Source organism: Drosophila willistoni (assembly GCF_018902025.1).
Source record: "Drosophila willistoni isolate 14030-0811.24 chromosome 2R unlocalized genomic scaffold, UCI_dwil_1.1 Seg200, whole genome shotgun sequence".
Classification (NCBI taxonomy): Eukaryota; Metazoa; Arthropoda; class Insecta; order Diptera; family Drosophilidae; genus Drosophila; species Drosophila willistoni.
In genome coordinates this window covers 5,496,129-5,523,673 of record NW_025814051.1, presented here as the reverse complement: position 1 = coordinate 5,523,673, position 27,545 = coordinate 5,496,129, and the positions used below count along the sequence as shown (strand labels likewise).

Sequence of the window (27,545 nt, the reverse complement as noted above, 5' to 3'; positions counted from 1 at the left end):
TGTAGAGTGAGCGAGATAGCAAATGGTATGAGGCATGTTAAAACAATTTAGTAGACATACATTTGGTTTTCGAAATTTTAAATATGTATTTGTTTCACCTGGTGTATGGTATACCCAAGTCGGCGAGACGACTTACTTACTTCATTTTGTTTTCAATTTAATAGTTTCTAAAATGTTTTTAATTCTAAATTCAATTCTAAGGTTTAGAAGTTTCCTCTTTATTTTCTTACAGACTGTTTCTACGTTCTTTAAACAAGAAATGACAAAACTGGTATGCTCTTTCATGCCCAATATTTTTATTACTATGTTTTGAAATGCACTTTGATTTATAACTTCCTTTCTATTTGAGGTCATTTGAAATGATAATGAGCTCTCGTTTCAATGGTTCTAATAAGCTCCATTTTTATCCAAGCATTTTCAAAGCATCTTGGTCTAAGATATTGTAGCATAGACTCGAACATCAGCTCGTTCCTTACCATATGCATACCAGGTCATATAGACGGCATGATCTCCGCTGGGAATTGGTAAAACATCGACAACTAGATGATTAATATATCCTATGGCCACCTTCTCCACAATTAGATCGTGCTGCAAAAATGTATTATTTCCATATTTCATATTTTCATTAATGAAGAATACTTACATCATATGGGCATGTATGATTCATATTCGTATACCCAGCTATAAATCCGTAGAAATAATTATACAGAGGATTTTTAGTTTTAGACGCCATAAACTTGCAGGCATCGGCAGTGAAATTGTACAGAGTCGGCTTATAGCCATTATATCGTTTATAAGTGGCTAAATTTATCTATAATTATTAAGATTATGACACCATTTACTTGTTATTAATTTGTACTTCTTACCGTAACATTCGTCACTGGAACTTGGAAAAGTTTAACTCTAACCGATACATACTTAAAGGTTCGATTTATTGACTTAATTCGACAATATTCAAAATCTGCAAAATTCTTATCCAGTGAGACGCATTTCAAATTTGTTAATTCAATTCGCGAAGTGATCTTAAGGAAGAGTTAAGTAATTATTATTTTTAACTTTGTCATTCTATGAATTGGGTACCTGAACTATTTGATGTGTCAGAAATACAGCTCCGATTAAAATTGAATATTTTAAACTCATGTTGGCTACTGAACTTTTAGAGAATTGTCTATTTCAGTTTTCAATTGACAACATTTAACGTAATATCAGTTTTAATCATTCAACCATATCGTTTTAAACGTTTGCAAATATCGGAAATATTGCACTTAAAACTAATAAAGTAAGTAAGTCGTCTCGCCGACTTAGGTATACCATGCACCAGCGAAACAAATATTATTATAATTAGAAATGCATTTATGTATCTATAAATCTGCGCCTTTACTAAGCTAGTATACATACCAAATACGGAATCTCTAGCTAGAATAGTCTTTGAAAAAAAATACTTTTACTTAAATTGCGGGGACGGAAAAGTTCGTGTCAAAAATTTGAAACAAACTGGATCACTGTACATACTTAACGAGTCTAGAAACTTGGTGGCTCTAGCTCTTATAGTCTCCGAGATCATCGATTCATACGGACAGACGAACAAAGCTAGATCAGATCGACTCGGCTGTTGATGTTGATCAAGAATATAGAAAAGCTTCCTTCTGCCTGTTACATACATTTCACCCTATGCCTTTCATATACCATTTCACCCTATGGGTGCATGGTATCTAAACACGAAATGCTTTAATGACTCAATAAAAGAGCAAATTTTATCGATTAAATGATGACTTCATAGTATTCTACAACCGAAACCACCTTGTACTTATAGATTTGACAAACATGTATACCAATTTTACCCTTGAATTGATTATTTTTGCTCAGTGTGCAATTTGTATTTATTATACCCTTGCAAAAAGGGTATATTTATTTTGGTCAAAAGTGTGCAACGCATAGAAGGCAAGCATCTCCGACCATATAAAGTATATATATTCTTCATCAGCACGACGAGACGAGTTCAAATAGCCATGTCCGTCCGTCCGTCCGTCTGGATCAACGCAAACTCCTCCTAGGCCGTAAGAGCTGCAGAGCTGAAATTTTGCATGTAAGCTTGTATATACTGCAGGCGTTGTATATCTCGGATTAAGCCGGATCGGATCACTATATCATATAGCTCCCATACAAATGACAACGTTTTGTGAACGACCGAGTTGCAAGTAAATGCAGACGCTCTAAGTATTCTACGGAGCTTGCTCTGGAAGCTCAGTGTGCAATGATTATTAGCATGTATTGAAAATTATAAAGTTAAATAAAAAAAAGCGGTAACAGAGGAATGTACTGCCAAAATGTAGTTATATACGGACTATTCTGATTTTAGTTTGAAAATACATCATGAGTTTTGAAAATATTACATTGACTAATAAGCACCAAAAGATATAAGAATCAAGATTTATGTTAGGAAAACACAGACTCAAATATTGGCCCGGTGCTTTTTATAGACAAACCGACTCACAAAGAGTCGCATGATCTCCCTTATGAAGTGGTTAAAACGGTCAATAACTAGATTAACCTTAACCATGACAAAAATCCTCGAATCCTTTTGTGCATCAACATTTTTGGATCTTACAAAAACATTTGACTTTTGGAGAAGTTTTATTTTCATTGATAAATACTTGTAAGAGACTAAACCAGACTAAATCCGACAACAGTCAAATAAAACAAAAGACTCATCGTATAAAATGTATTCCAAATCCGTAAGTTGAACTTATGAAGTAAAGGTTTATTTTCTATATTGGGCAGTTTTTTTATCGGACGTAGATACGTTCTTGAACAATTTGGTATGCCACCAGAAATACTGCATTAGGAATAGAATATTTAAGACACATTTTTATTGCGAAACAAGTAAATAATGAATAATGAACCATACATTTTAATAGTGCGATAGATCACTTATTTGGTGTCGTTCATTGGTATTACGGTAGATCCTCGGTTATTCGTGGAAAAGATAAACCACAAGTACGTCTAGTTATCTGAGTTTAGGATTTTCTATTCGGTTGGGCCACGTTATTACCCTGTTATGATAATATAAGTGGATTGCATACTTTTAGGATGATTCCGAAACTTTTCTAAACCCTTGAATTGAAAAAAACAATATCCGGTTAATATTCGTTTTTTTTTTTCTGTGAAGTCCCGAACGTAAAAGTATTTAACACTCCTCTTTGTTGTTTACCTTTTCTTAATCCTTCTGACCCTTTTGATTTCTTATGTAAGTTTAAAAAGCTGTAAGAAGGAATAGGTATACTTATTGAAGACTTATTAACTCCAAATTATTTTAAATCTAATATTTTCACAATTTAATTTATTTTCAAACTTCAAAACATTTTAATTGATTTAATTTTATAAATTTTTTTTAAGATAGCGTGACATAAACTCGCACTTCGGCTCGTTTCTTTCCATAAGCATACCAGTTAGAGTAGACGGCATGATCTCCCTTAGGAACTGGCAAAACATTCACTAGTTGATGATTGAAAAAGTCAATTGTTACCCGATCCACAATCAGATCATGCTGTAATAAATTTGATTAAAATAGGTGAATGTTCATTTAATAATAACACTTACATCATATGGACATGTATGATTCATATTGGAGTGTGAAGAAAAAAAACTGTAGAAATAATTAATCAAAGGATTTTTATTTGTAGACGCCAGAAATTTGCACGCATCGACAGTAAAGTTATACATAGACGGTCTGTAGCCATTCCATCTTCTATAAGTGACTACATTTACCTAAAATACAAGATTTTCTTAGCCTTTTGGCAATATAAACAACTTAACTTAATCTTACCGAAGCATTTGTTACTGGTACTTGGAGTAGACTAATATTTAGAGACGCATACTTGTAGGTTCGATTCACAGACTTAATGCGACAATAGTCAAATAATACAAACTCTTTATCGAATGACATGCACTTTAAATTTGTAAGTTCGACCCTTGAAGTGATCTTGAAGTAAAGTTACAGATTATTTCCCCTACATTAGGCAAATATTTTACTAAGATTACCTGAACAACTTGATATGCCATTAGAATAACTCCAACAGGAATCATATATTTGAGACACATTTTAACTGCAAATCAAACGCCCACTAAATGTTAACTAAAATAAACGTGTTGTTTTCATATTTATTAAATGTTACCAACTCGTTCAACCATACCATTTTAATTATTAATAGAGGAGAGATCAAAGTTTTTGACAGTACTAGAGTTAAAATAGAATTGGAAACCGGTTGTATATTTTTTTTTTGATAATTGAAGTAGGTTATTATCAGCTTACCACACCCCGCTGAAAACTATTCCATACGATTTGTAAGCATACTTTTTGGCTTGATTTTAAATTGTTGGGAGACTGTTTGGGTCCCATTCGAAAGAATGTCTCAAGTAGGTCATAATTATCATAATGGTATAGAAGCAGATTGTAGTCAGAGAGATCAAACTAAGTTCCATGGCCGACTGACATTTTAAAGAATAGATGCCAAGAGAAGTCAATCTCAATTGGTCACATAAATTCATAAACTAAAACATAACAAATAACAATCCAATGTATTATCACAGAATTAATATTATCAAAGTATTAAGTCACATTCTCCACATTTCCTTATTTAGTTTTCCTCTCTTTTTAATAGGTCTAGGTAACAATAGTCAAGACTTTTATTAGTTTCAAGCAAAGATGATTTCTAAACGAAAGTCACTTATTGAATTTAAGTAGGTACATATTTCATGATAACGTAGCATAAACTCGAACATCGGCCCTTAGCTTTCCATATGCATACCATCTGGTGAATACGGCGTAGTCTCCCTTGGGAATCGGTAAAACTGCCGTAGCCTGATGATTTAAAAACCCAATTGTCACCTTATCTACAATTAAATCGTGCTGAAATTAAATTTAAAGTTAAAAGCGATTGAGCTGTTTTTTTAGTTAACTCAATTAAAAACACTCACGTCAAACGGACAGGTATGATTCATATTAGAGTGTTGAGAAACGAAACCATAGAAATAATTATACAGAATGTTTTTATTTTTGGATGCCAAAAACTTGCATGCATCGAAGGTAAAATTGTACAGAGACGGTTTGTAGCCATTATACCTCTTATAAGTTGCCACATTTACCTAAAATCAAAATGATCAAAAAGATCATTCAGAATAATTAATGGCTCTTACCGAAACATTTGTCACTGGAACTTGATGAAGTTTTATGTTTACAGAAAAATACTTGTAAGTACGATTCACTGACTTAATACGACAATAGTCAAATGTGGCAAATGTTTCATCGTATGGAATGCACATTATGTTCGTTAGTTCGATCCTTGATGAGATCTTTAAATAGTGCAAAGGATTATTTTCTATGTTAGTTTAATATTTATATAAGTACCTCGAAAATTTGATATGCCACAAGAAGAGATCCTATTAACATTGAACCTTTGAGAGACATGCTTGCTTTAAAATGACTCGATTTGAACTCCCATACTCAGATTAAACATTTCAAGCAATTCACTTTTACTTGAAATTGGTAAACAGACAAATCAAAACAATAAGTCTTTGTATTTTAGCTGTCATTAACGATCAACAATTATATTAATTGCGTCTTGCTTTCGTTATCGAAAAATACACAACAATTGTTTCCAATTGTATATTAAAATTGTAATATTGATTGTAAATTGAAGGCCTGAAGTCAAAATTTAAAAACGCACACATAAGAGGATTTAAGCTCTATTCTAGCAACCTCTAAAATAAACAGAAAATTGGCATCATTGACATAGGATCACACTGAATCTCAGAATGTTTATCGCAAAGAAGAACCAAATGATCGGTTAACGTTAATTTTAAATTTAAATATTCCCATTTTTATCGAAAAGCTAAGTATATTGGACCAAATAAACTTTCCAGGAGACCAAAGCAACGCTAGAGGATCCGATAAATGGAACAAAATTTGCCAACAGACTTGTCCTATTCTTGACCTAAAGCTCTTCCTAAGATCGAAAATTTAATGAATTCAAATTAATACAAAGTTAAATAAGTTCACTTGAATAATCAACACACTCGACAAGTGTGAAAAATTATGATAGAGTAGTATAGAATCTGATATCGCCCCGTAACTTTCCATATGCATACCAACTAGTAAATACGGCATAGTCTACCTTGGGAATCGGTAAAACAACAGTAGCCTGATGATTTAAAAATCCAATTGTCACCTTATCAATAATCAAATCGTTCTGAAATTAAATCTTTTCAAAAGCAAGAGCAATTATGTATGAGTAAAATTACATACGTCATAAGGACAGGTGTGATTTAAATTGGAGTAATCTCTGATAAAATCGTAAAAGTAATTGTCGCCATAAACTTGCATGCATCGACGGTAAAATTGTACAGAGACGGTTTGCAGCCATTATATCTCTTATAAGTTGCTACATTTATCTAAATTGAAAAGTTTTTAAGATGCTATTATATTATAAATATCCACACAAACTTGAACAATCTTACTGTTATATTTGATACTGGACCTTGAAGAAGTTTTGCGTGTACAGAAAAATACTTGTAAGTTCGATTCACCGACTTAATACGACAGTATTCGAATAATATAAATTTTTCATCACGTGGGATGCATTTTAAATTCGTAAGTTCGATCCTTGAAGAGATCTTTAATCAGGCATTAAAATTATTTTATGAGTTGGGCAGTTATTTAACTATTTACCTCGAGTATATGATGCGCCAAAAGTAGAACTCCAATTACAATTGAATACTGGAAACCCATGATGCTGTCTTTTAAATCTAAGACTCAACCTCCTTTTAGTTTAGATTTGTTTTTAAGCGCTGTTTATAAACCACTGAGTTTTCTAGTTTTTAACAATGACTAACATAAATCGAACTAGCTATGTAGAGTTTTGTGTCTAATCTTGGGCTTTAATTATGTAGTTTTACTCATCATTACTCATTTTAACTAGGTACTATTTGCCTTGCCTTTTTTTTGTTTGTTTAGATTTCATATCAATTAAGGGTTAACTTATTCAACCATATTATTTGAATTGTGTGGGATAAAGATCAAAAACATAATTGTGCTGTTTATGTCAAAGGCTAACTTCTATAGGCATATGTACATATATATATAAATCATTTTATGTGTAGTTAATGGAAAGTCCAACGCCGCCATTAGTTCAAGATTGAATACCAATACCAATAGTTTAAAATAATAATGTTTTGTGTATAATAATTTGTTTATATTATGCAATAAATAATTTTGCATTTGATGTTATTTTGAATAATCAAGATTGAAATTCTTTTCATTCTGCTAAAATTTTCTATCTAACATAAAAAGCAAAAATTATCCTGTTAGTCGGATTTGCTTTATTATTACATATCTTAATTTCAACACCTTAGAAATTTAATAAAAACAGACGAATCTACAACAGAAATTACACAGGGCGATATGATTTTTGGTGGCGTTAACTTGAGAGGTGTTCTTAACTAATTCGAGTACGTTGATTCTCTGACTCTTATCCATCACAATCAGATTTTGTAACATTAGGGGATCTCTGGATTTCGAAAATAGGCACCCAAAAGTGTACTATATAACGTTAAAAATTGTTTTTAGAATATCCTGTTCAAGAAAAATAGCTCTTTTGCCAACATTACTAATAAATAATTTGTTAGATGCATAAGACTCCAATAATTCTTTAAAATTAAAAAGCAGAAAATTCATTGATTTCCTATAGCATACTTTTTGGTTAAAATTTGACCCATTTTAGAGCCACATCCAAATATATCCAATATATTATGCATTATAACAAAGAAACACCTCTTCGGTATTTTGTAAATTGCTCATAAATCTTACCTAATATACCAATAGGTTAAAATAATATATTATGCAATAAATAATTTTGCAATTGAGGTAATTTTAAATAATTCCAACAAATTTGTTTTGAAATCCTGACGTGATGGCCGTGATCAGTGAACTCAAAGCACTTTCATGACCTCAAAAATGTCGGCCTGTGTTATTCTTAATTTTTGTCTGTTTATTTACATATTTTTATTTGAATATTAAACGGTGAATAAAACTGTGAGATTTTAAGATTTGTATTCTTTTTAAAAGGTGATTTATTTATTATTTCATTGTATATTTAAACATTTATGTTAAGGTAGCGTAGACTCGAACATCGGCTCGTTTCTTACCATTTAAATACCAGCTAGAATAGACGGCATGGTCTCCTTTAGAAATCGGTAAAACACTTGTAGTATAATGATTCAAATATCCGATTGACACTTTATCTACGATCACATCGTGCTGAAATAAATTCTCAATAAAATGGGCATTATGTTCAACTTGTGGAGAAAAATCTTACATCATATGGACAAGTGTGATTCATATTGGAGTGTTGACCAAAAAAATTAAAGAAATAACTATGCAAAGGATTTCGGTTTTTAGATGCGATATATTTGCAGGCATCGAAGGTGAAATTGTAATTAGATGGTTTGTAGCCGTTATGTCTTCTATAAGTAACTATATTCAACTTAAATGAAAATATGAAATTCATTATTATGGGTATATAAGTATATTACTTAAATTAATAGATCTTACATCAGCCTTTCTCACTGTTTGAAGTAGTTTAATTTTTACAGAAAAGTACTTGTAGGTTCGATTCACAGATTTAATCCGACAATAATCAAATGTCAGAAAATTTTCATCATATGGAATGCATTTTAAATTCGTAAGCTCGAATGTCGAAGTGGTCTTTAAACAGATTTTGAATATGTTATATATAATATTAAATATGTAGTAAGTGGACTTACCAGCAATATTTGATATGCGATCACAAAAATTCCAAAGAGGATTGAGTAGTTCAAATACATTTTTGCTGATATCTACTTCTGCTGCTAAATATCAACTGAAACTCGTGTTTGTTTGTCATATCAATGAAGGGTTATTTATTTATTGAACCATAACGCTTTATTGATATGCAAAATGCTATTTATTTATTGAACCATAGCATTTTGATTGTTTTCAACAAGCGAAAACATATTTAATAAAGTTCCGCTATTTTATTCTGGATCGAGTTTTTTTGAAAAAAGAAAACAAAATTATTTAAGATCCACAATTAGAGTAAATATTCATTGGCTGGATCAAGAGCTCTAATAAAAAAGATAAGAAAGTATTAATGATAGGCCGATATGATATAATATTATGTTTATACATATTATTCAAAAATATATATGTACATATTATGCTAAAATTTTCTCTGTACATAAAAAGCTAAATTTATATACAAATGCATCTTGACAAAAATCCGAATTACCTTTAAGTTCTCTTAGTAGGATTTCCTTTATTATTACATGACATCTTAATTGCAGCACCTAAGAAATTTAATAAAAATGAATTAATTGTAAGGAATCTGCAACAGAAATTACACATGCCGACATGATTTTAAAGGACGTTAACTTGAGAGGTGTTCTTAACTAATTCGGGTACGCTGATTCTGACTCGGTTTTTGTCCATCACATCCATATTTTGTTAAATAAGGGGAAAATATGCACCCAAAAGAATACTATAGAAAGTTAAATTGTTTTTTTTTGTTTACATTTTTAACAGCTTTTAGAATAAGGAAAGAAAATAGCTTTTGTTTGCCAACATTACTAATAAACAATTTGTTAGATGCATAAGATTCCGATAATTCTTTGAAATTAAAAAGCATCGTATTCTTTAATCCCTAGCATACTTTTTAGCTCAAATTTTACTCATTTTAGAATAGTTAGATCCAAAGTGTAAGACAAGAACAAAAACTACGTACAGGGGCGTGATCAGCACCACCAAATTACTATTAAAGACCCATTGAACTTAAAACTCTTTTTATGACTTCAAAAATGTCGGCTTGTGACATTCTTAATTTTTGTCTGTCTATTTACATATTTTTATTTGAATATTAAACGGTGAATAAAACTGAGATTTAAAGATTTGTATTCTTTTTTAAAGGAAATTTATTTATTATTTCATTGTATATTTAAACATTTATGTTAAGGTAGCGTAGACTCGAACATCGGCTCGTTTCTTACCATTTAAATACCAGCTAGAATAGACGGCATGGTCTCCTTTAGAAATCGGTAAAACACTTGTAGTATAATGATTCAAGTATCCGATTGACACTTTATCTACGATCACATCGTGCTGAAATAAATTCTCAATAAAATGGGCATTATGTTCTACTTGTGGAGAAAAATCTTACATCATATGGACAAGTATGATTCATATTTGAGTGTTGACCAAAAAAATTGAAGAAATAACTATGCAAAGGATTTCGGTTTTTAGATGCGACATATTTGCAGGCATCGAAGGTGAAATTGTAAAGAGATGGTTTGTAGCCGTTATATCTCTTATACGTAACTATATTCAACTAAAATGGAAATTTTAAATTCATTATTATGGGTATATAAAGGTTTTATTTTAAGAGATCTTACATCAACCTTTGTCACTTTTTGAAGTAGTTTAATTTTTACAGAAAAGTACTTGTAGGTTCGATTCACCGATTTGATCCGACAATAATCAAATGTCAGAAAATTTTCATCATATGGAATGCATTTTATATTCGTAAGCTCAAATGTCGCAGTTATCTTTAAACAGAGTTTAAATAATTTTTATATAATATTTAAGATGTTAAATTTTACATTACGTGGGTTTACCAGCAATATTTGATATGCGATCACAAATATTCCAAAGAGGATTGAGTAGTTCAAATACATTTTTTTGCTGATATCTACGTCTGCTGCTAAATATCAACTGAAACTCGAGATTGTTTGTCATATCAATGAAGGGTTATTTATTTATTGAACCATAACCCGTTATTGATATGTAAAATGCTATATATTTATTGAACTATAGCATTTTGATTGTTTTTAATGAAGAAGAGAACATATTTTTAACTTTCCGCTATTTTATTCTGAATCGAGAATTTCATGAAAAAAGATAACAAAATTATTTAAGATCCACAATTAGAGTAAATATTTGTTAGCTGGATCAAGAGCTATATAAGAGATAATAAATTGTCAATGACAGGTCAAGGGTATCGTAAAATCACACAGGCCGATATGATGATATGATGCCATATTACGTTTATATTATGTAATGAAATGTAACTTTAAATTACTTCAATACATTTTTTGTTATGTTATTAATTGAAAAAATGTTTTTTAAATGTATAAGAGAATATTTTTAATGTTTCTCCAGATAAATCTTATGGTGTCCTTTAAAACTGAGTAAAAATAAAGTATGTACAATGTTATAAATTGACATTCAGCTTCTGGCAACTGACAAGCTTTGAGTTAAAATATAAAAAGTTTTTTTTGATATTAAAATGGTATTAAATTAGATACAGATTCATCCCCAAAAGTGTGCATTGCATAATATTGTGTTTTTGTTACCCTAAAAGTAAGCTAAACTTTTCCCGCAGAAAAATGGAAATATTTTTTAATTAAAATAAATTATGGCACCGCAAAAAGGGAAAAAGAATGTTGGCATAATTGAATGCGAATATGTTATGCTGGGACCCCGTAAATTGGTAACCATAACCCACTCTTGATTCGCTACTCTTTGCCCATGAAGCGTGCAATTGACATGCAATTACGCCCCTACATACATACATATGAGTCCTGTTGCTCCTGGGTAGCTGGTGCTGGTACCAATGTAAAGGGAAAAGGAGCAACAACAAAATAAAACCAAGCAAACTGAAATCGGTTTGAGTTTTTTTTTTATTTCTTTTTTATGAAATGAATTGGCATTCGCGTCCTTTGTGAAAAGCGCGAGAAAATCTTATAAAATAACTTTGCAGCGGTTGTGAAAGACGCAGAAAGTCAACAACAAAGTTGCACAAAAAAAGGAAAAATAACGAAAGTCGTGCGACATTATTAAAAGCTGCTTGGAATGGTGAATGAGTGTATGGAGGGCTGGCATGGCTTCTTGGTAAAATCGCTTTGCGGCATGCCGAAAAAGTTTTTTTTTTCCAACCGCACTTTCTTCAACTACAATGCCAAGGAAATGGAAAAGCATCAACCGCAGCAGCGGACTGACTGAAAGTTTAAATCCTCCAGTGTATTGGTTTGACATTTGATGAGCGAGCGGAACTGTGGAGCTTAAAAAAGGCTAGGAAGTAGAAAGAGAGGGTAAGTTCTCTGGATGCGATAGGGAGAGACAGTGCATAAGTTGTAAAAAGGATATGCTTAAAAATGAATTGAACTTGTTTCTGACACGACGCTGCACACAGCAAAGTAAGTTGGTGTGGGAGGGGATTAGATTGGGAGGATACTCTACAATATGTATAAAGTAGTAAAGCCAAACTTCCCAATGAAACCAGTTGGGAATTGTATGTGAAGATAATGTCTATTTGTTGCGTCTGCTAAAGTGGGAAAGAAAGAAGGTGTTAATGCCTAGCGTGACACGAGGGAAATAATCAAAAATGGTGATGGGTTTCGTATTTCCTCTTTAAACAAATGAGCTTTAAAGTTTCGCATCTTAAATGATTGGTGTTCTTTATTCGATCACGTTGTCGGGGTCACCAAAATATTAAAGTTTTCATGCTTGGAACATGTATTTAACACCAACACAACCACAAAAAAAAAGATTGAAAAACTACTGCGTATTGCTGTCTTGTTCTTCCATCTCTAAATGGTCACCTTGGTGCCAATCCATTTCCCGAAATGCGGTTGAGTGGTGTTCCCCATTTTAAATGGGCTCAGAGTTTGGCATTCTGGCAAATTGGTTGTCGTCGTCGTCGTTTGCCGCTGCTGAGGTCGAGCCTATATATCGATAAACGTGTGAGTGAGTTTCTGGTGTTTTTTTTCTTCCTTTTCTGGGTAATTTATAGTCCTAAGAGCATTTGGCATCATTAAGAGCTGGGCAAATGGTGGAATGGATGGATAAATGAGTGGTAGATGGTTGCGGTTCCCTGCACTGCCTAATGTACTGTGACAAAATGGCTCAAGTGAAAAGTTTCTTCCTTCTTTTTGGGCCTCACTGTCGCAGAATGAGATAATTTGCATGGCAAAAGCCTAACTAACTTTTTTCACCAATTTCCTTTTTCGGTTTAGCTACGATGAGAATCGAAGTCGACTGATGAAAACGCTTTTCTCCATACACCGTAGTGTGGCTAGCATATTGGAGGTCTGGAGCATGAAATATCTCAATAAGACTTTGGTCAATATCGAAGAACTTAAGCAGGTTGAGCAACCATTTGCCTTATTCAATTTTGTGGTAAGTTTAACAGGATTTAAGTTTATTTACTAATATTCTTGAATAAACTAATCTCTTACCAACTTTCGACTTAATGTTTTTCCTTTAGTATGTTTGCAGCTCTCAAATAGATGCTGGAAAAACTATGTTGGAGGACACTTGGTATGGTGAGATTCATACGACTTTATTGAAGGCCAGTAGAAAAGGACAATTACCGGATATACGTAGAGTTACATTGGTGAAACGTTTCTTTAATTGTGTTGCCGCTCTAATGACTCAACAATTGGAGGATATTTGTATAAGAAGTTTAAAGGCATTTGCAGATTTTGTTTGTGATTTTGGGGCAAGTATAGAAAATGGCTCTAAATTGTCCTACAAAACTATGGATTAGTTATTCATTTGAAATTTAAATTAAACGAAAGGTGGTTGATAATCTTTATTTCTTTTTATAGCACTCTAATCCTGGTTTTGAAATCTCTGTAATGCTTGGAGAAGAGGACACTATTAGCTTTATTCCGGGATTTTCGAAAATCCAAAGTGAACTAATGCGTGTTATCGATTCCATTGTTATGGGTGTACAAATGTTACCACGCATTGAGGGCAAACTCTATACGGATTTGAAAATTTCGAATAAAATATTTCTAACACCCGCCGTACCTGAATCCATAGTGCAGGACACAAAAAATCGTATCTGTGCCATGTTGGAAGAACAGCGCATTGGACCCGAGTTACGTTTACAGGACTTCGATGCCTTTATTGATCTAATCAATGGCATTGATGCCGAACGCGTTGCATTTTTTATGGAAAGTAATGCCACATTCGAGCAATATGCCGAAATGGTCTATGAATATCGAGAGAAGGAGGATCGCATAGCCAAAGAGGTGTGGGGTGTTATACGTATGGGTCTCTATGAGTTTCATCGAGATAAATTCATTAAACATTTGGAGACATTGGCAAGACAATTGCAATACGATCTACTAGCACGCATGGTGGCCGATCAACAATCGAGAATATCACGTTTGGGTAAGGAATATGATGCCATAGCCAAAAAGGCGTTGACCATACCCAAAGATACGGCTGAGCTAATGGAACTGAAGGCCTATGTCGTACATGCTGAAGAGAATTTAGTACCCGAAATGGAGGCACGTCTCAAAGTCAATATGGGTGAAATTCTGTGGTTAATGGATCATACAATCTATTCACCATTGGAAATTAAGAACAATAGCAATTCCTTTCAATGGTATTTACGTTTGCCTTCAGTATTTGAACAGCATCGTGCTATTATAGCTGAGAAGATGATTGAGTATCAGGAATTATTGAAGAAACGCATTGAACTGTTTCGTCGTGAGCTACAGAATTATTATGAGCAAGTTCAGACCTATGATACTTGGGGCGATATCAAACAATTGCAGAGATATAAGAAACGAGCCACAGTGCTCGATCAGCGTCTAGTGCAGGCCATGGAGACGATCGATCAGATTAATGAAGAGGAAACAGCCTATGGTTGGGATCTTTCACAGTATCCGATGCGTAAAAAGGCCCACGATCAGTTGAAACCGTATAAGAATCTATTCGATGCTGGGCAAGATTTTATGGATAAGTATGACTTGTGGATGCATTCACAAGTTGGTAGCTTTGATCCAGATGAGATTGATCAAGATGTTTCCAATTTCTATCGCATTATACAAAAATTGGAAAAACAAATGGGCGATCATCCGACAACAATGCAATTGATTCTAGATGTTAAAGAACAAATCGAGGCATTCCGCGAGCATATGCCAATCATTAACACTTTGGGTAATCCGGGCATGAAGGCTCGCCATTGGGAACAAGTATCCGAGATAATTGGTTTCCCTATTAAAGTGTCACCTGAGTTGACTTTAGAGAAAATTATTGAATATCAATTGGATGAATATGTGCCCAAATTTGAGGCCATTTCGGAGAGTGCCACAAAGGAAAATAATTTGGAAAAGGCTATGGCCAAAATGGTCAACGAATGGGAAGGTGTCGAATTTACTATCTCTCCCTACAGGTAAGAGACAAAGAGATAGAGAGTGAGGGTAAAGGAGTTGAGTGTGCTCATGTAATTGAAATGTCTCCCACAGGGATTCCGGTACTTTCAAACTGTCGGCTGTGGATGACATACAAATACTGTTGGACGATCAAATCATCAAGACTCAGACAATGAAGAGTTCACCCTATATCAAACCGTTTGAAGCGGACATACTGTAAGTAGTATTAGTTAGGGTATATGGACCACCTATTCTTCTTTAGAGGTCACTCAAACTTTTTGATTATGTTTGATTACTTTAGTATCTGTGCTTGGAACTTGTTGTTTCCTACTTGATAGATTCTTTAAATTTAGATAGTTTGCAATGTTTCGATAGGATTATTATATTACTGCTGAAAGTTTTGTAGTTTACAGCACTCTTTTTTTATCTTCCTACCTAATATTTAATTATCTAAAGTTGTATTGTTAACAACTCCAGCAATCAAATCACCATTCGATTTTATCAAAGCTAAAACTAATTGAGAATTATAACTAAATGAAGCTGAAATACTTTGAAATTTTTTCCCAAGTTGAATTTCTTTCTTGTAAATTTTAAGTGTAATTATTTATTATTTTATTATATATGTACGTGAAGCATCCTTAGCATAGAATCTTTTGAAAGACAATAAGGAATCAATATGTGTAGAATGTGTTTCAGAATTTGCAACTAAGCTCCTATAGTATATTAATAAGCCACATAAAATTACTAAGACAATACTTTGTAATGCCAAAGAAAGGATAAGATAAAGTATGCAGTAAGTAATTAATAAACAAATGTAATCATAGTTTACTTTAAGTGAATTTGGAATTCGGTGCAATGGTCGAGAATATTATCATCATTTTGCCGTTATGTGTTTAGGGCTGTCAGTGTCAAATACATACACAAAACCAACCAACAAACCCACACGAGACTACATATATCTCATCCATGTACCCATTGTTGTTCTTTTGCAGCAAGTGGGAAGCCAAACTCATGCTGTTGCAAGAGATATTAGATGAATGGTTACGAGTACAGGCCACCTGGATGTATTTGGAGCCCATATTCAGTAGCCCGGATATACAGCAACAAATGCCCGAGGAGGGTCGTCGTTTCAGTGCTGTGGACAAGGTTATGACCCATACCCCAACCGACACATTACCATTTACTTTCCTCTTGTATGAAATTGCTTTTGCCTAATGTTGATTTGTTGTTGTTTTTTTTTTTTGTGGTATAGATTTGGAAAGAGCTGATGAAACAGGTGGCCTCAGATCCACGTGTAATGACTGTCGTGCAAATCGATAAAATGAATGACAAATTGAAAAAGGCCTACAGCTTGCTGGAAATCATTCAAAAGGGTCTCAATGCGTATTTGGAAAAGAAACGTTTATATTTCCCACGTTTCTTCTTCTTGTCGAACGACGAGCTGCTGGAAATTCTATCGGAAACAAAGGATCCGACCCGTGTGCAACCACATTTGAAGAAATGTTTCGAGGGCATAGCCACATTGAATTTCACCGAGGATCTCGATGTGACCGCCATGCGTTCATCGGAACGTGAAGAAGTCGTTCTGGTTGATGTGATATCAACGGCCAAAGCTCGTGGTCAAGTGGAGAAATGGTTATTGGAATTGGAAATTGATATGAAGAAATCAATTCATCATAAGATATCGGAAGCATTCTATAGTTATATGAATATGCAACGACACGTTTGGGTCTTAACATGGCCAGGCCAGTGTGTTCAGTCAATTTCATTGACGTACTGGACTCTGGAGATAACCGAATGCTTTGAGAGTCCCACGCCTAAAGAAAATCTAGCCAAATATCTACAGAAATGCATACAACAGATTAATAAGATAGTCGATCTAGTGCGTGGTGACTTGAATGCTCAAAATCGCATAACCCTGGGTGCTCTGGTGGTCCTGGATGTGCATGCACGTGATGTGCTTGCCGAAATAGTCGCAAAGGAGGTCGAGGATTTGCAAGATTTCCAATGGTTATGCCAATTGCGTTACTATTGGGAGGATAATAATCTAGATACTCGCATGATCAATTGTTCATTGCCCTATGGCTACGAGTATTTGGGTAATACCACTCGCTTGGTTGTCACTCCACTAACCGATCGTTGTTATCGCACTCTGTTTGCCGCCCTTAATTTACATTTGGGTGGTGCTCCGGAGGGACCAGCCGGCACTGGTAAGACAGAGACCACCAAAGATTTGGCCAAGGCAGTGGCCAAACAATGTGTTGTCTTCAATTGTTCAGATGGTTTGGATTATTTGGCTTTGGGTAAGTTCTTCAAGGGATTAGCCTCATGTGGAGCCTGGTCCTGTTTCGATGAGTTCAATCGCATCGATTTGGAGGTGTTATCTGTGGTGGCACAACAAATTATGACCATACAGAGAGGCATTAATTCGGGTAGTCCCACTTTGGTATTCGAAGGCACCACCTTGACTTTGGATCCCACTTGTGCAGTATTTATCACCATGAATCCTGGTTATGCTGGGCGCTCAGAATTGCCTGATAATCTCAAGGTAAGTTGGTATTACTTTCAGCTGTTTTAGTCATTACTTATTTATCTTCATTTCTCTTGTAGGCCCTGTTCCGTTCTGTTGCTATGATGGTGCCGGATTATGCTCTTATTTCTGAGATTGAACTTTATTCTTATGGCTTCTTGACTGCTAAACCATTGTCGGTAAAAATTGTGGCCACATATCGCTTATGTTCGGAACAATTGAGCACACAATGTCATTATGATTATGGCATGAGAGCTGTCAAATCGGTATTGAAAGCAGCTGGCGCTCTAAAGCTGCGCTATCGTGATGAGAATGAGGATATTCTTGTCTTACGTTCCATTAAAGATGTCAATTTGCCCAAGTTTTTGAATCAGGATATTCCTCTATTCCAAGGTATTACCTCGGATCTGTTTCCGGGTGTCACTTTACCTGAAGCCGATTATGTGGTCTTTAACGAATGCACTCGATGGGCTTGTGAAAGGCAGAATAAGCAATGCACTCCGTTTGTGCTAGAGAAAGTCCAGCAGGTGAGTGTACTGTAAAAGAAAAGTAAACTTGTTCATTCATTTATTCATTCAGTTATTTGGTTACATCTGTTATTTTTTCAATTTTCAATGAACTTTTTTGTTCACTTGATCACTTAACTCACTGACCTACTGGAAAAGTTGATTAAATGGCTCTCCTTATTAGTTATACAGTTCAGACAGAGTCTATTTTGCATCGATCCACATTACCCATTCTATTATGCTCCTTTGAATACTTAAAGTATTTTACTCTTGCCTTTAGACCTTTTAATATAATTGCAATCTCTTTCTTTTAGCTTTATGAAATGATTGTGGTGCGACATGGTCTTATGCTTGTGGGTTATCCATTCGGTGGTAAATCGACTACATATCGTATACTGGCTGAGGCTCTTGAATGCATGGAAAAGAAGGTAAGGGAAACATGTGCTTTTAACTATGAAACATCTAAAAGCACCGTCAATATTTTTTTAGGATGGCTCAGAGAATCGCGCTATTTATACGGTTATCAATCCGAAGGCTATTACCATGGGACAACTTTATGGACAATTCGATGCAGTTTCTCATGAATGGAGTGATGGCATTTTGGCGGTGAATTATCGTATTTTCGCTGTATCCGATACACCAGATCGAAAATGGTTGATATTCGATGGCCCCGTCGATGCTATATGGATTGAAAATATGAATACTGTGCTGGATGACAATAAGAAATTGTGTCTGATGTCGGGAGAGATAATACAATTGTCGAATACAACGAATTTGATATTCGAACCAATGGACTTGGAGGTTGCCTCACCGGCCACAGTATCGCGTTGTGGCATGATCTATTTGGAACCCAGTTCCTTGGGCTGGGAACCATTAGTGGCGTCGTGGAAGAATACCTTACCCCCTGCCTTTCATAGTGTCAGCAAACAATTGATCTCCACGATGATCGGTCGTTTCTGTCCAATTCTAATATTTGTTGTGCGAAAGAGTTTGAAAGAGATTTCCCCTACATCGGATGCCAATTTAATGGTTAGCCTAATGAATTTCTTTGAATGCTTCATCGATGACTTTAAGGATGAGAAATATGTGGCGAATATATCCGATTTGGATTTCCGTGCACAAATCGAAGGAATATTTTTATTTTCAACCATTTGGTCACTGGGTGGCTCGTTGGATGCACCAAGTCGAGAGAAATTCAATATCATCTTTCGTGCTCTAATGGAGAAGACGTTTCCCCCAGGTTTATATGAAACATATGGCATACCCGAGGATCTTCATGTCGATCTGCTGACAAAACCTTTTATATTTCCCATCCCAAAGAATGGTTCAGTATTCGATTATCGTTATATTAAAGAGGGTAAAGGCAAGTGGAAGCCCTGGCAAGATGATGTTAATTCAGCTCCAGCTATTCCCCGAGATATACCAGTCAATCAGATCATAATACAGACCAACGAGAGTGTACGTATTGCAGCCATTCTGGATCTTTTAGTTCGTCATGGTAAACCGCTGATGTTGGTGGGTCCAACGGGCACAGGAAAGAGTGTCTATGTCATCGATTATATGCTGAAGCGCATGGATTTGAATACATATAAGCCACTGCTCATCAACTTCTCAGCCCAAACATCGGCGAATCAGACCCAGGACATCATAATGTCCAAATTGGATAAACGACGAAAGGGTGTCTTTGGTCCACCATTAAATAAACGTTTTGTTATTTTTGTCGATGATGTTTCCATGCCATTGAAGGAGAATTATGGAGCTCAACCACCAATCGAATTGCTACGTATGATGCTTGATCATATGATGTGGTATGATCGTAAGAATATAGTACCCATGAAATTGATTGATTTACAAATGATAACGGCTATGGGTCCACCATCTACCGGAAATACTGTAACACCACGATTCCAACGTTTCTTCAATGTCGTAGCCATAGATGATTTCAATAATGAGATTATGACTACGATCTTTAGTAAGATTGTCTTGTGGCACTTGGATACGCGGTGAGCTAAACTTGAAACTATTAGACTAGAGGCTCTTTAGATGAAGTATTATTAAGTGCCCGACCAATGATGTCCATATGTCTATATCTCTGATATTTTTTGCTCTTAACTGTATAATCATTCATTGGAATGTATTTGCCAAAGGAACTTAGCCAAAGTTTTGTTCAGCTTCTTCCCTTATATGGAAATATTTTAGTGAAAAATATTTATCATTTTCGGCTAGAATTGTACAAGAATCCCTCCATCCACTATTTTATAGATATTCAAGATAAGAGTTTAAAAACTATTTTTGAGCATTTTCGACTCGTTAGCAAGCTTTCTTTTTAATTCACCATTATCGGATTTCCTATAGCTACTTTCTTCTACGCACTGATTTATGATATTGTTTATTCTTTTGATCGGCCTTTCTTCTAGTGCAAACAGCAAGGTTTTATAATACTTCTGCCTACTTCGGAGTACCGAAGTTTATTTACACCCATTATTAAACTTATATTTTCATTTTTTAGAGGCTTTTCGAAGGAGTTTGATCCGTGTATAGATGAAATAGTCGTTGCTACGCTTACCATTTACAATGATGCCAAATTGAATCTTTTGCCCACACCAGCTAAGTCGCATTATCTGTTCAACTTGCGTGATTTTTCGCGAGTAATACAGGGTGTTTTACTGTCTGTGCCGGAGGCCACTGAAGATATGAATTCGATGCGTCGTTTGTGGGTTCACGAAGTGCTACGAGTCTATGGTGATCGCTTAGTTGAGGATGGTGATCGTAGTTGGCTTTTCGAAAACCTTTGTACAACTGTGCAGAATGCTTTTAATACCGATCCAACGCGTCTTTTTAGCCGTCTGGTGGCCAAGGATAAGAAACTGGAGGAAGCTGATTTTCGTCAATTGATTTATTGTGATTTTACCAATCCAAAGGCGGATACCAAGAACTATGTGGAAGTACAGGATCTTGAAGAGTTGCGCAGTGTGGTTGAAGCATATTTGGTCGAATATAATAATATGTCAAAGAAACCAATGAATTTAGTGCTTTTCCGCTTTGCCATTGAACATTTATCGCGCATATGTCGCATCATAAAGCAGCCACGTAGTCATGCTCTACTCATTGGGGTCGGTGGCTCCGGACGTCAGAGCTTGACTCGTTTGGCTTCGCATATATGCGACTATGAGCTATTTCAAGTGGAAATAACACGAACGTATGGTCCCTACGAGTATCATGAGGATATTAAAATGATATTACGCAAAATTGGGGCATCTGAAATGCATGGAGTGTTTCTCTTTACGGACGTACAGGTGCATAAATGGGCCAAAACAAAAATACACCTCACATCCACACCCACAGAGAGAATCATTATTGTTTTATTTGGGTGGGATTTAATTACTAAGTTCATTTTGCTTACAGATAAAAGATGAATCATTCCTGGAGGATATTAACAATTTACTTAATTCCGGTGAGGTGCCCAATCTGTTTAGCAATGAGGAGAAAATCGAAGTAGTAGAAAAAATGGCACAAATTGATAAGCAACGTGATAAGGCAGTGCAAACTGATGGCAGTCCAGTGGCTCTATTCAATTTCTTTGTTACGGTGGGCATCGGTTATTTTATTTATATAGTTTTATAATCATTATTTATCTTATTTTGCGATTAAAGACTTGCAAAGATCAACTTCACATTGTGTTGGCCATGTCACCCATTGGCGAGGCCTTGCGTAATCGCATACGTAAATTTCCATCAATTGTCAATTGTTGCACAATCGATTGGTTCCAATCATGGCCCGAAGATGCTCTCTTGGCGGTCTCCACACGTTTCTTGGCCACCGAAGATCTCACGGATTTGGAACGTTCAACAGCTATTGATATGTGCATGGAGTTTCATACATCAACACAAAGTTTATCTGAGAAATTCTTTTCGAGATTGCATCGTTATAATTATGTGACACCAACTTCGTATTTGGAATTGATACAGACATTCAAAGGTTTGCTATCTCAAAAGAGAAAGTAAGTAAAATCTTTGTGACCTGAATAAAAGTAAAGAAGAAATCATTACCCATCTCTCTTCTAGGAACATAACCACAAATCGTAATCGCTATTTGACTGGCATCTCCCAATTGGATATTGCTGCACAGCAGGTGGGCGTTATGCAGGAACAATTACAGGCCTTGGAGCCCAAATTGAAGGAGGCCTCGGAAATTGTGGCCGAACAGGTGGCCAAAGTTACAGCAGATAGTAAAATTGCCGAAGAGCAGAGGGAAGTTGTCAAACAGGATGAGGAGGCGGCCAAAGAGCAGGCAGCCGTAGCTCAAGAGATTAAAGATGAATGCGATGCTAAATTGGGTGAAGCTTTGCCCATTTTGGATTCAGCATTGGCCGCTTTGAATACGCTTACCACAGCGGATATTGCTGTCGTCAAGACCATGAAGAGTCCACCGATTGGTGTGCGCATCGTCATGGAGGCCGTTTGCATTTTGAAGGATGTCAAACCCGATAAAGTACCAAATCCCAGTGGTGTCGGCACCGTGGAGGACTATTGGGGTCCCTCTAAACGTGTCCTAAGTGATATGAAATTTTTGGATAGTCTTTTGAATTTCGATAAGGATAATATTCCGCCGGAGGTGATGAAGAAATTGGCTCAACGCATATTGAATAATGAGGCCTTTGATCCGGATAAAATTAAGACAGCTTCTACGGCTTGTGAAGGTTTATGTCGCTGGGTTATTGCCCTCTCGAAATATGATGTTGTTGCCAAGGTTGTGGCACCCAAGAAAATTGCATTGGCCGAGGCGGAGGCCACATATAATTCTGCAATGAAAACGCTAAATGAAAAGTTGGCTCAATTGGCACGAGTTGAGGCTAACTTGGCTGCTATACAAAAGATTTTGGATGAACAGTTGAGACAATATGGGTGCGTTTACAATTTCTTTCCATGTTTTCCCTAATGCACATCACCTTTTTAGCATTCTCTTGGCTGAACACGAGGCCTGTACGAAAAAGTTACAACGCGCCCAGGAACTCATCTCTGGGTTGGGCGGCGAACGCACACGTTGGTCGGAAACGGCTAAAATGCTTCAGGGCAGCTTTAAGAGTGTGACCGGTGATGTTTTAATCTCATCTGGTGTCGTTGCCTATTTGGGTCCCTTCACCATTGATTTTCGCGTGGATCAAATTCGCAAATGGGTGGTCAAGTGTAACAATTATGGTGTAACTTGCACACCTGATTTCCAATTGGCCATCGTCTTGGGTGAACCTGTTGAGATACGTTTTTGGAATATATGCGGATTGCCAACGGATGCATTCTCCGTTGAGAGTGCCATTATGATGAAGTGAGTAATTACTTTCGTTATTTCAATTTTAATTTTCATTTTTCGGTATCGTCAAATGGAAGTTTAGTTAGGATTCTTTTTATTTTTTTAGGGTTGTAGTAAATTTAGATTAGATCGAAGAAAAACATCGTTTTTTTAAATTTTAAAATGGAAAAATATAGTAGTTTCTAAAATATTCTTTTCAACTTATAAAATATCATACAATAATGTGTATATGATATCATTTCATACTAATATGTAGAATACATTTTTTTAGACATTAATAGTCTTATATATAGAATCTAAAAACTGAAAAATTTATAAATGAGAAAGTTATTTTTTTGAAATTTATTTATTAAAAAATTTCAATAGTTTAAATTAAAAACTTGAATCAAATGAAATATAATAAAATAAGGTGTATATGATATCATTTCATTATAATAGAATACATTTTTTGAGACATTAATATTCTTATAAAAAATATATTAGAAACTAGAAACTGGAAACGTTCAAAAATTAGAAATGATTGTTTTTAGAGTTTCTAGGATATTTTTTCAAATTATAAAATATATCGAATTATTTAAATAGAACAATATTTTTTTTTTTATCTTAATATTCAGATATCAAAATATTCTGATATTAGAATGTTATTTCTTTTATTTATAATAATCATACACTTTTTAAAGTTTATTACCTGTTTGACACACGTTAGCCATTTTTATGTACCTATTATTTTTTTATTAAAAATATTTATTTATTGCTATTCCATTATATTTAAAGTTTTAAAATACCGGAACCTAGTACATACATATATACCTGTTTAGTAGAGTTATAACACCATAAGAATGTACAATGCGATTGAACTCAACGGTTAATGAACTATTTTAGTCGATTTAAGATTTAATCCTTAAGTTCATTAAACAAGTGAAACATTAATATTAATTTAGTTAATGGATATACATATAAGGAACAATCGACGTTTCCCCGCATTTTCTGAATTGTAATGCCAGTTTTCAAACTGGAATTTTGAATAGTAGTAACAATAATCCTGATTTCAATGGTTAATTAAGTGTATTTTTAAAAACGTCTAATACAAATTTAAAATAGTTAAGTAGAATCCAAGCAGAACGTCACGTTATGCAAATGTTTTCCTAATTTGTTTTTCAACTTTTTTTTTTACGAGGTCAAACTAATTGAAAATCAATCATTTAGTTCACGTTATGCACAATTCAATTTGCTTTAATTGGTTTTCTTTTTTTTTTTGTTGTGTTTTTGCTTTGGTCAACAGCTGCTCTTGGAGCACAGAGCATTCGCCCATCAATTAACTAACCTGACACGGTAATTATGGGCCTCGTGGCTAGCCTGTCAGGAGCACACACATATACATATACACACACGTACATTTTGGTATTTTGTTTCATCGTGTTTTCTTTGTGATGTTGTTATTGTTGTTGTTTCTAATTACAAAACATAAAATGTTGGAAATTCACGCATATTAGGAAAATTAAAGATACGACACAAAGAGAGAAAAAGTGTGAGAACAGCACCGGATGCTGTACAGAAGCCGCGAATTAAACATGATGGAAGGGGGGAAGGACGGATCGGTTGTTACTCATAGACAAAGAAAGAAGGGTGTGTTGGGGGGGTAGAGAGTGTTAGTCGTGGAGTGGGTCATTGATGAGGATGGGGTGCACACGCGCATTAACACAGACAGAATCACCCGCATGTGGCCCAGAATATTGGTGGTGGGCAATAGCTCAAGGTACCAAAAAAAGGTATGAGGGAGAAATGCTGTGTTGCGCTAGGTAGGCAAGGAGGTGTGAGGGGTAGTGGTGGTGATGTGGGTGGAGGTGGAACGGAAGGTTAGAAGTAAGAATTTTCATGTTTGATGCGTGTATTACGCATCTGCTGAATTTCACTGAGAGTGTGAAGAGGAGTGAGAGCTGGTCCTTCGATTTAATAAAGGAAATTCCACACTACTGCTGTTGTTTTCCACGAAAGTCTTCAAAGTAATTCGGTGGAGCAGACCCAAAAAATACCTGAGAGTATGGAATGGATGCTAAATTGTATGCGGGTCTCTCTAAGCAATTGATTAATGTTCACCCAGGGCGGATTACGTTTAATTTTTATAGGCATTGAAGGGAAAATGAATGGACAGCCGTTAGGGGATTCCATCTCTAGCATCACAGAGAGATACATACATGTAAAAGAGGGGTCCATGGATGAATTTGTATTTATATTTGGCAAACAAACCCACACACACACACATGTCAGTGTATTTGTTACCGTCGTTTACTATTAACATTCATTTGCCTAATATTTTGGGTTGACACATGGCGCATCTGGTGACGAGCGACCTCGAGCCGTTTCTCTATTCTGCATCGTGAATTATTTGGGCTATGTGTGCCTAGCTCGAGGGGTAACAGGTGTGCGGTTTAGGGGTTGAGATACATTTTAGTAGATATAGGACTTAAGGGTCTTATACATATGTGGGGCGCGCATACCTTTGATTAAATAATGTTAATGTTGTTGATTTTTTTCATTTTCGTTGAGGAAAAATAAAACAATTTGTTTATGGTAATTTTTCTTTCGAGACAAATTTGGCTCTCACTGAAGTAAATATTTAAACACTTATGCATTCATGCGTTAAAATGCAGCAAAGACAACTCAAATTCCATATAAATCTAAATGGAATTTATTTAGAGAAACGTTAAAATATTTCTTAAATGCAAGTATAACTTTTCTATTCTTGATTATATTCCTTATAAGAGCCGATTGATTTTTTAATCACGCTTTTATAATATTTATGAATCCAAGTAGCACATTTGTTTTACGTTTAGAATACGAAATTGAGTTGAGTCAACAAAAAAAATCAGTAATTAGCTAACTCTAATCATGATAATTGGCGGAAATGTTCGAATGCGTGCTTAATTAGAGCTGTGTTCCTCTGTCGTTTATAGTATTGTTAGAGTGTGAGACAATTCAGCCATAATTACGAAATATTTTAATCCAATTTTGTGTGTCTTGCTGTTATGCCAATTAAGATTTCAACTACGAATTCTCACTATATGTTTAGTTTGGATTTCTTTGGGTTATGTAAAACTACTTACAAACTTCAATCGATGTATGTTTGTTTAGTATTCATAGAAAGCATGGGTTACTTGAGTACTCCACAAAGAATACTTATATTCAAATTCAAAAAGTTCAGAGTATCAAATACTGTTTGGGCGCCCATTCAAATCAGTTTAATTTCAAAAAACCTTCAACAACTGAAACTGACTGAACTATTTTATGAAACAAAAGGATCATTTCACCGAATATGAATATTTACAATGAAGTATCAGAACTATCCTCGAAATGGAGTGTTTTGAGCGTTAGACAAATGAATGAGTTCGTCTAATTTTTAACCATTTGTTATTTAATTTATTCATTTCTGTATTATGGAACTAATGATTTGATTTCGTAACACAGTTATAATTTTGGTGTGTGAAATCTATGTTTTCGAAGCATAATTTAAATAGTTCATTAAATTTTGGGTGCCTGTCATAAAACTTTAACTTAGTACTTTTTAGAGCAATAGTTTGTAAATGCTTAAACGTATTTTAATTAGGAAAATCTGATTCTTTCAAAGCTTATTAGTTGTAAATTAATATTTTTTTAAATTTATTTTTTAATATATAAACTTTTATTATGTTGAACACCTAATCATATGGAGTTGAGTTGAGTTGTTTTATACAATTTGATTCTTAACGAGTATAACATAAAAACTGTGTATCAAAAATCAGTAAAACTGTTTTTTTTTTTTTATTTCTAAGCGAAAGCCTGTTTGTTTTTTATCTTTTTAAATTAAACACAAAAGTGAAATCCGCTTGGGGGATAAATTCAAATTTGCATAACCTTAAATTAGTTTTGCAAATTTATTTTTGCCGTATTTGTTGACAAAGAAATTTGTG

General features: G+C 34.7%; 1 protein-coding gene and 1 pseudogene across 1 annotated transcript in view; one reads left to right on the top strand and one right to left on the bottom strand.

The window, feature by feature from the left end:
- LOC6643652 (dynein axonemal heavy chain 7) overlaps positions 1-27,545 on the top strand; it is a 74,445-nt gene that overhangs the window by 32,843 nt on the left and 14,057 nt on the right. Inside the window, exons 4-17 of the mRNA XM_002066274.4 lie at positions 13,102-13,264; positions 13,353-13,586; positions 13,696-15,275; positions 15,349-15,471; positions 16,248-16,401; positions 16,508-17,803; positions 17,866-18,312; positions 18,606-18,719; positions 18,781-20,294; positions 20,801-21,587; positions 21,697-21,879; positions 21,945-22,291; positions 22,356-23,195; positions 23,248-23,613. Coding sequence (XP_002066310.2) covers positions 13,102-13,264; positions 13,353-13,586; positions 13,696-15,275; positions 15,349-15,471; positions 16,248-16,401; positions 16,508-17,803; positions 17,866-18,312; positions 18,606-18,719; positions 18,781-20,294; positions 20,801-21,587; positions 21,697-21,879; positions 21,945-22,291; positions 22,356-23,195; positions 23,248-23,613 — 8,148 coding nt within the window. The remainder of the gene's footprint in view (positions 1-13,101; positions 13,265-13,352; positions 13,587-13,695; positions 15,276-15,348; positions 15,472-16,247; positions 16,402-16,507; positions 17,804-17,865; positions 18,313-18,605; positions 18,720-18,780; positions 20,295-20,800; positions 21,588-21,696; positions 21,880-21,944; positions 22,292-22,355; positions 23,196-23,247; positions 23,614-27,545) is intronic.
- LOC124460387 lies at positions 433-6,787 on the bottom strand (annotated as a pseudogene).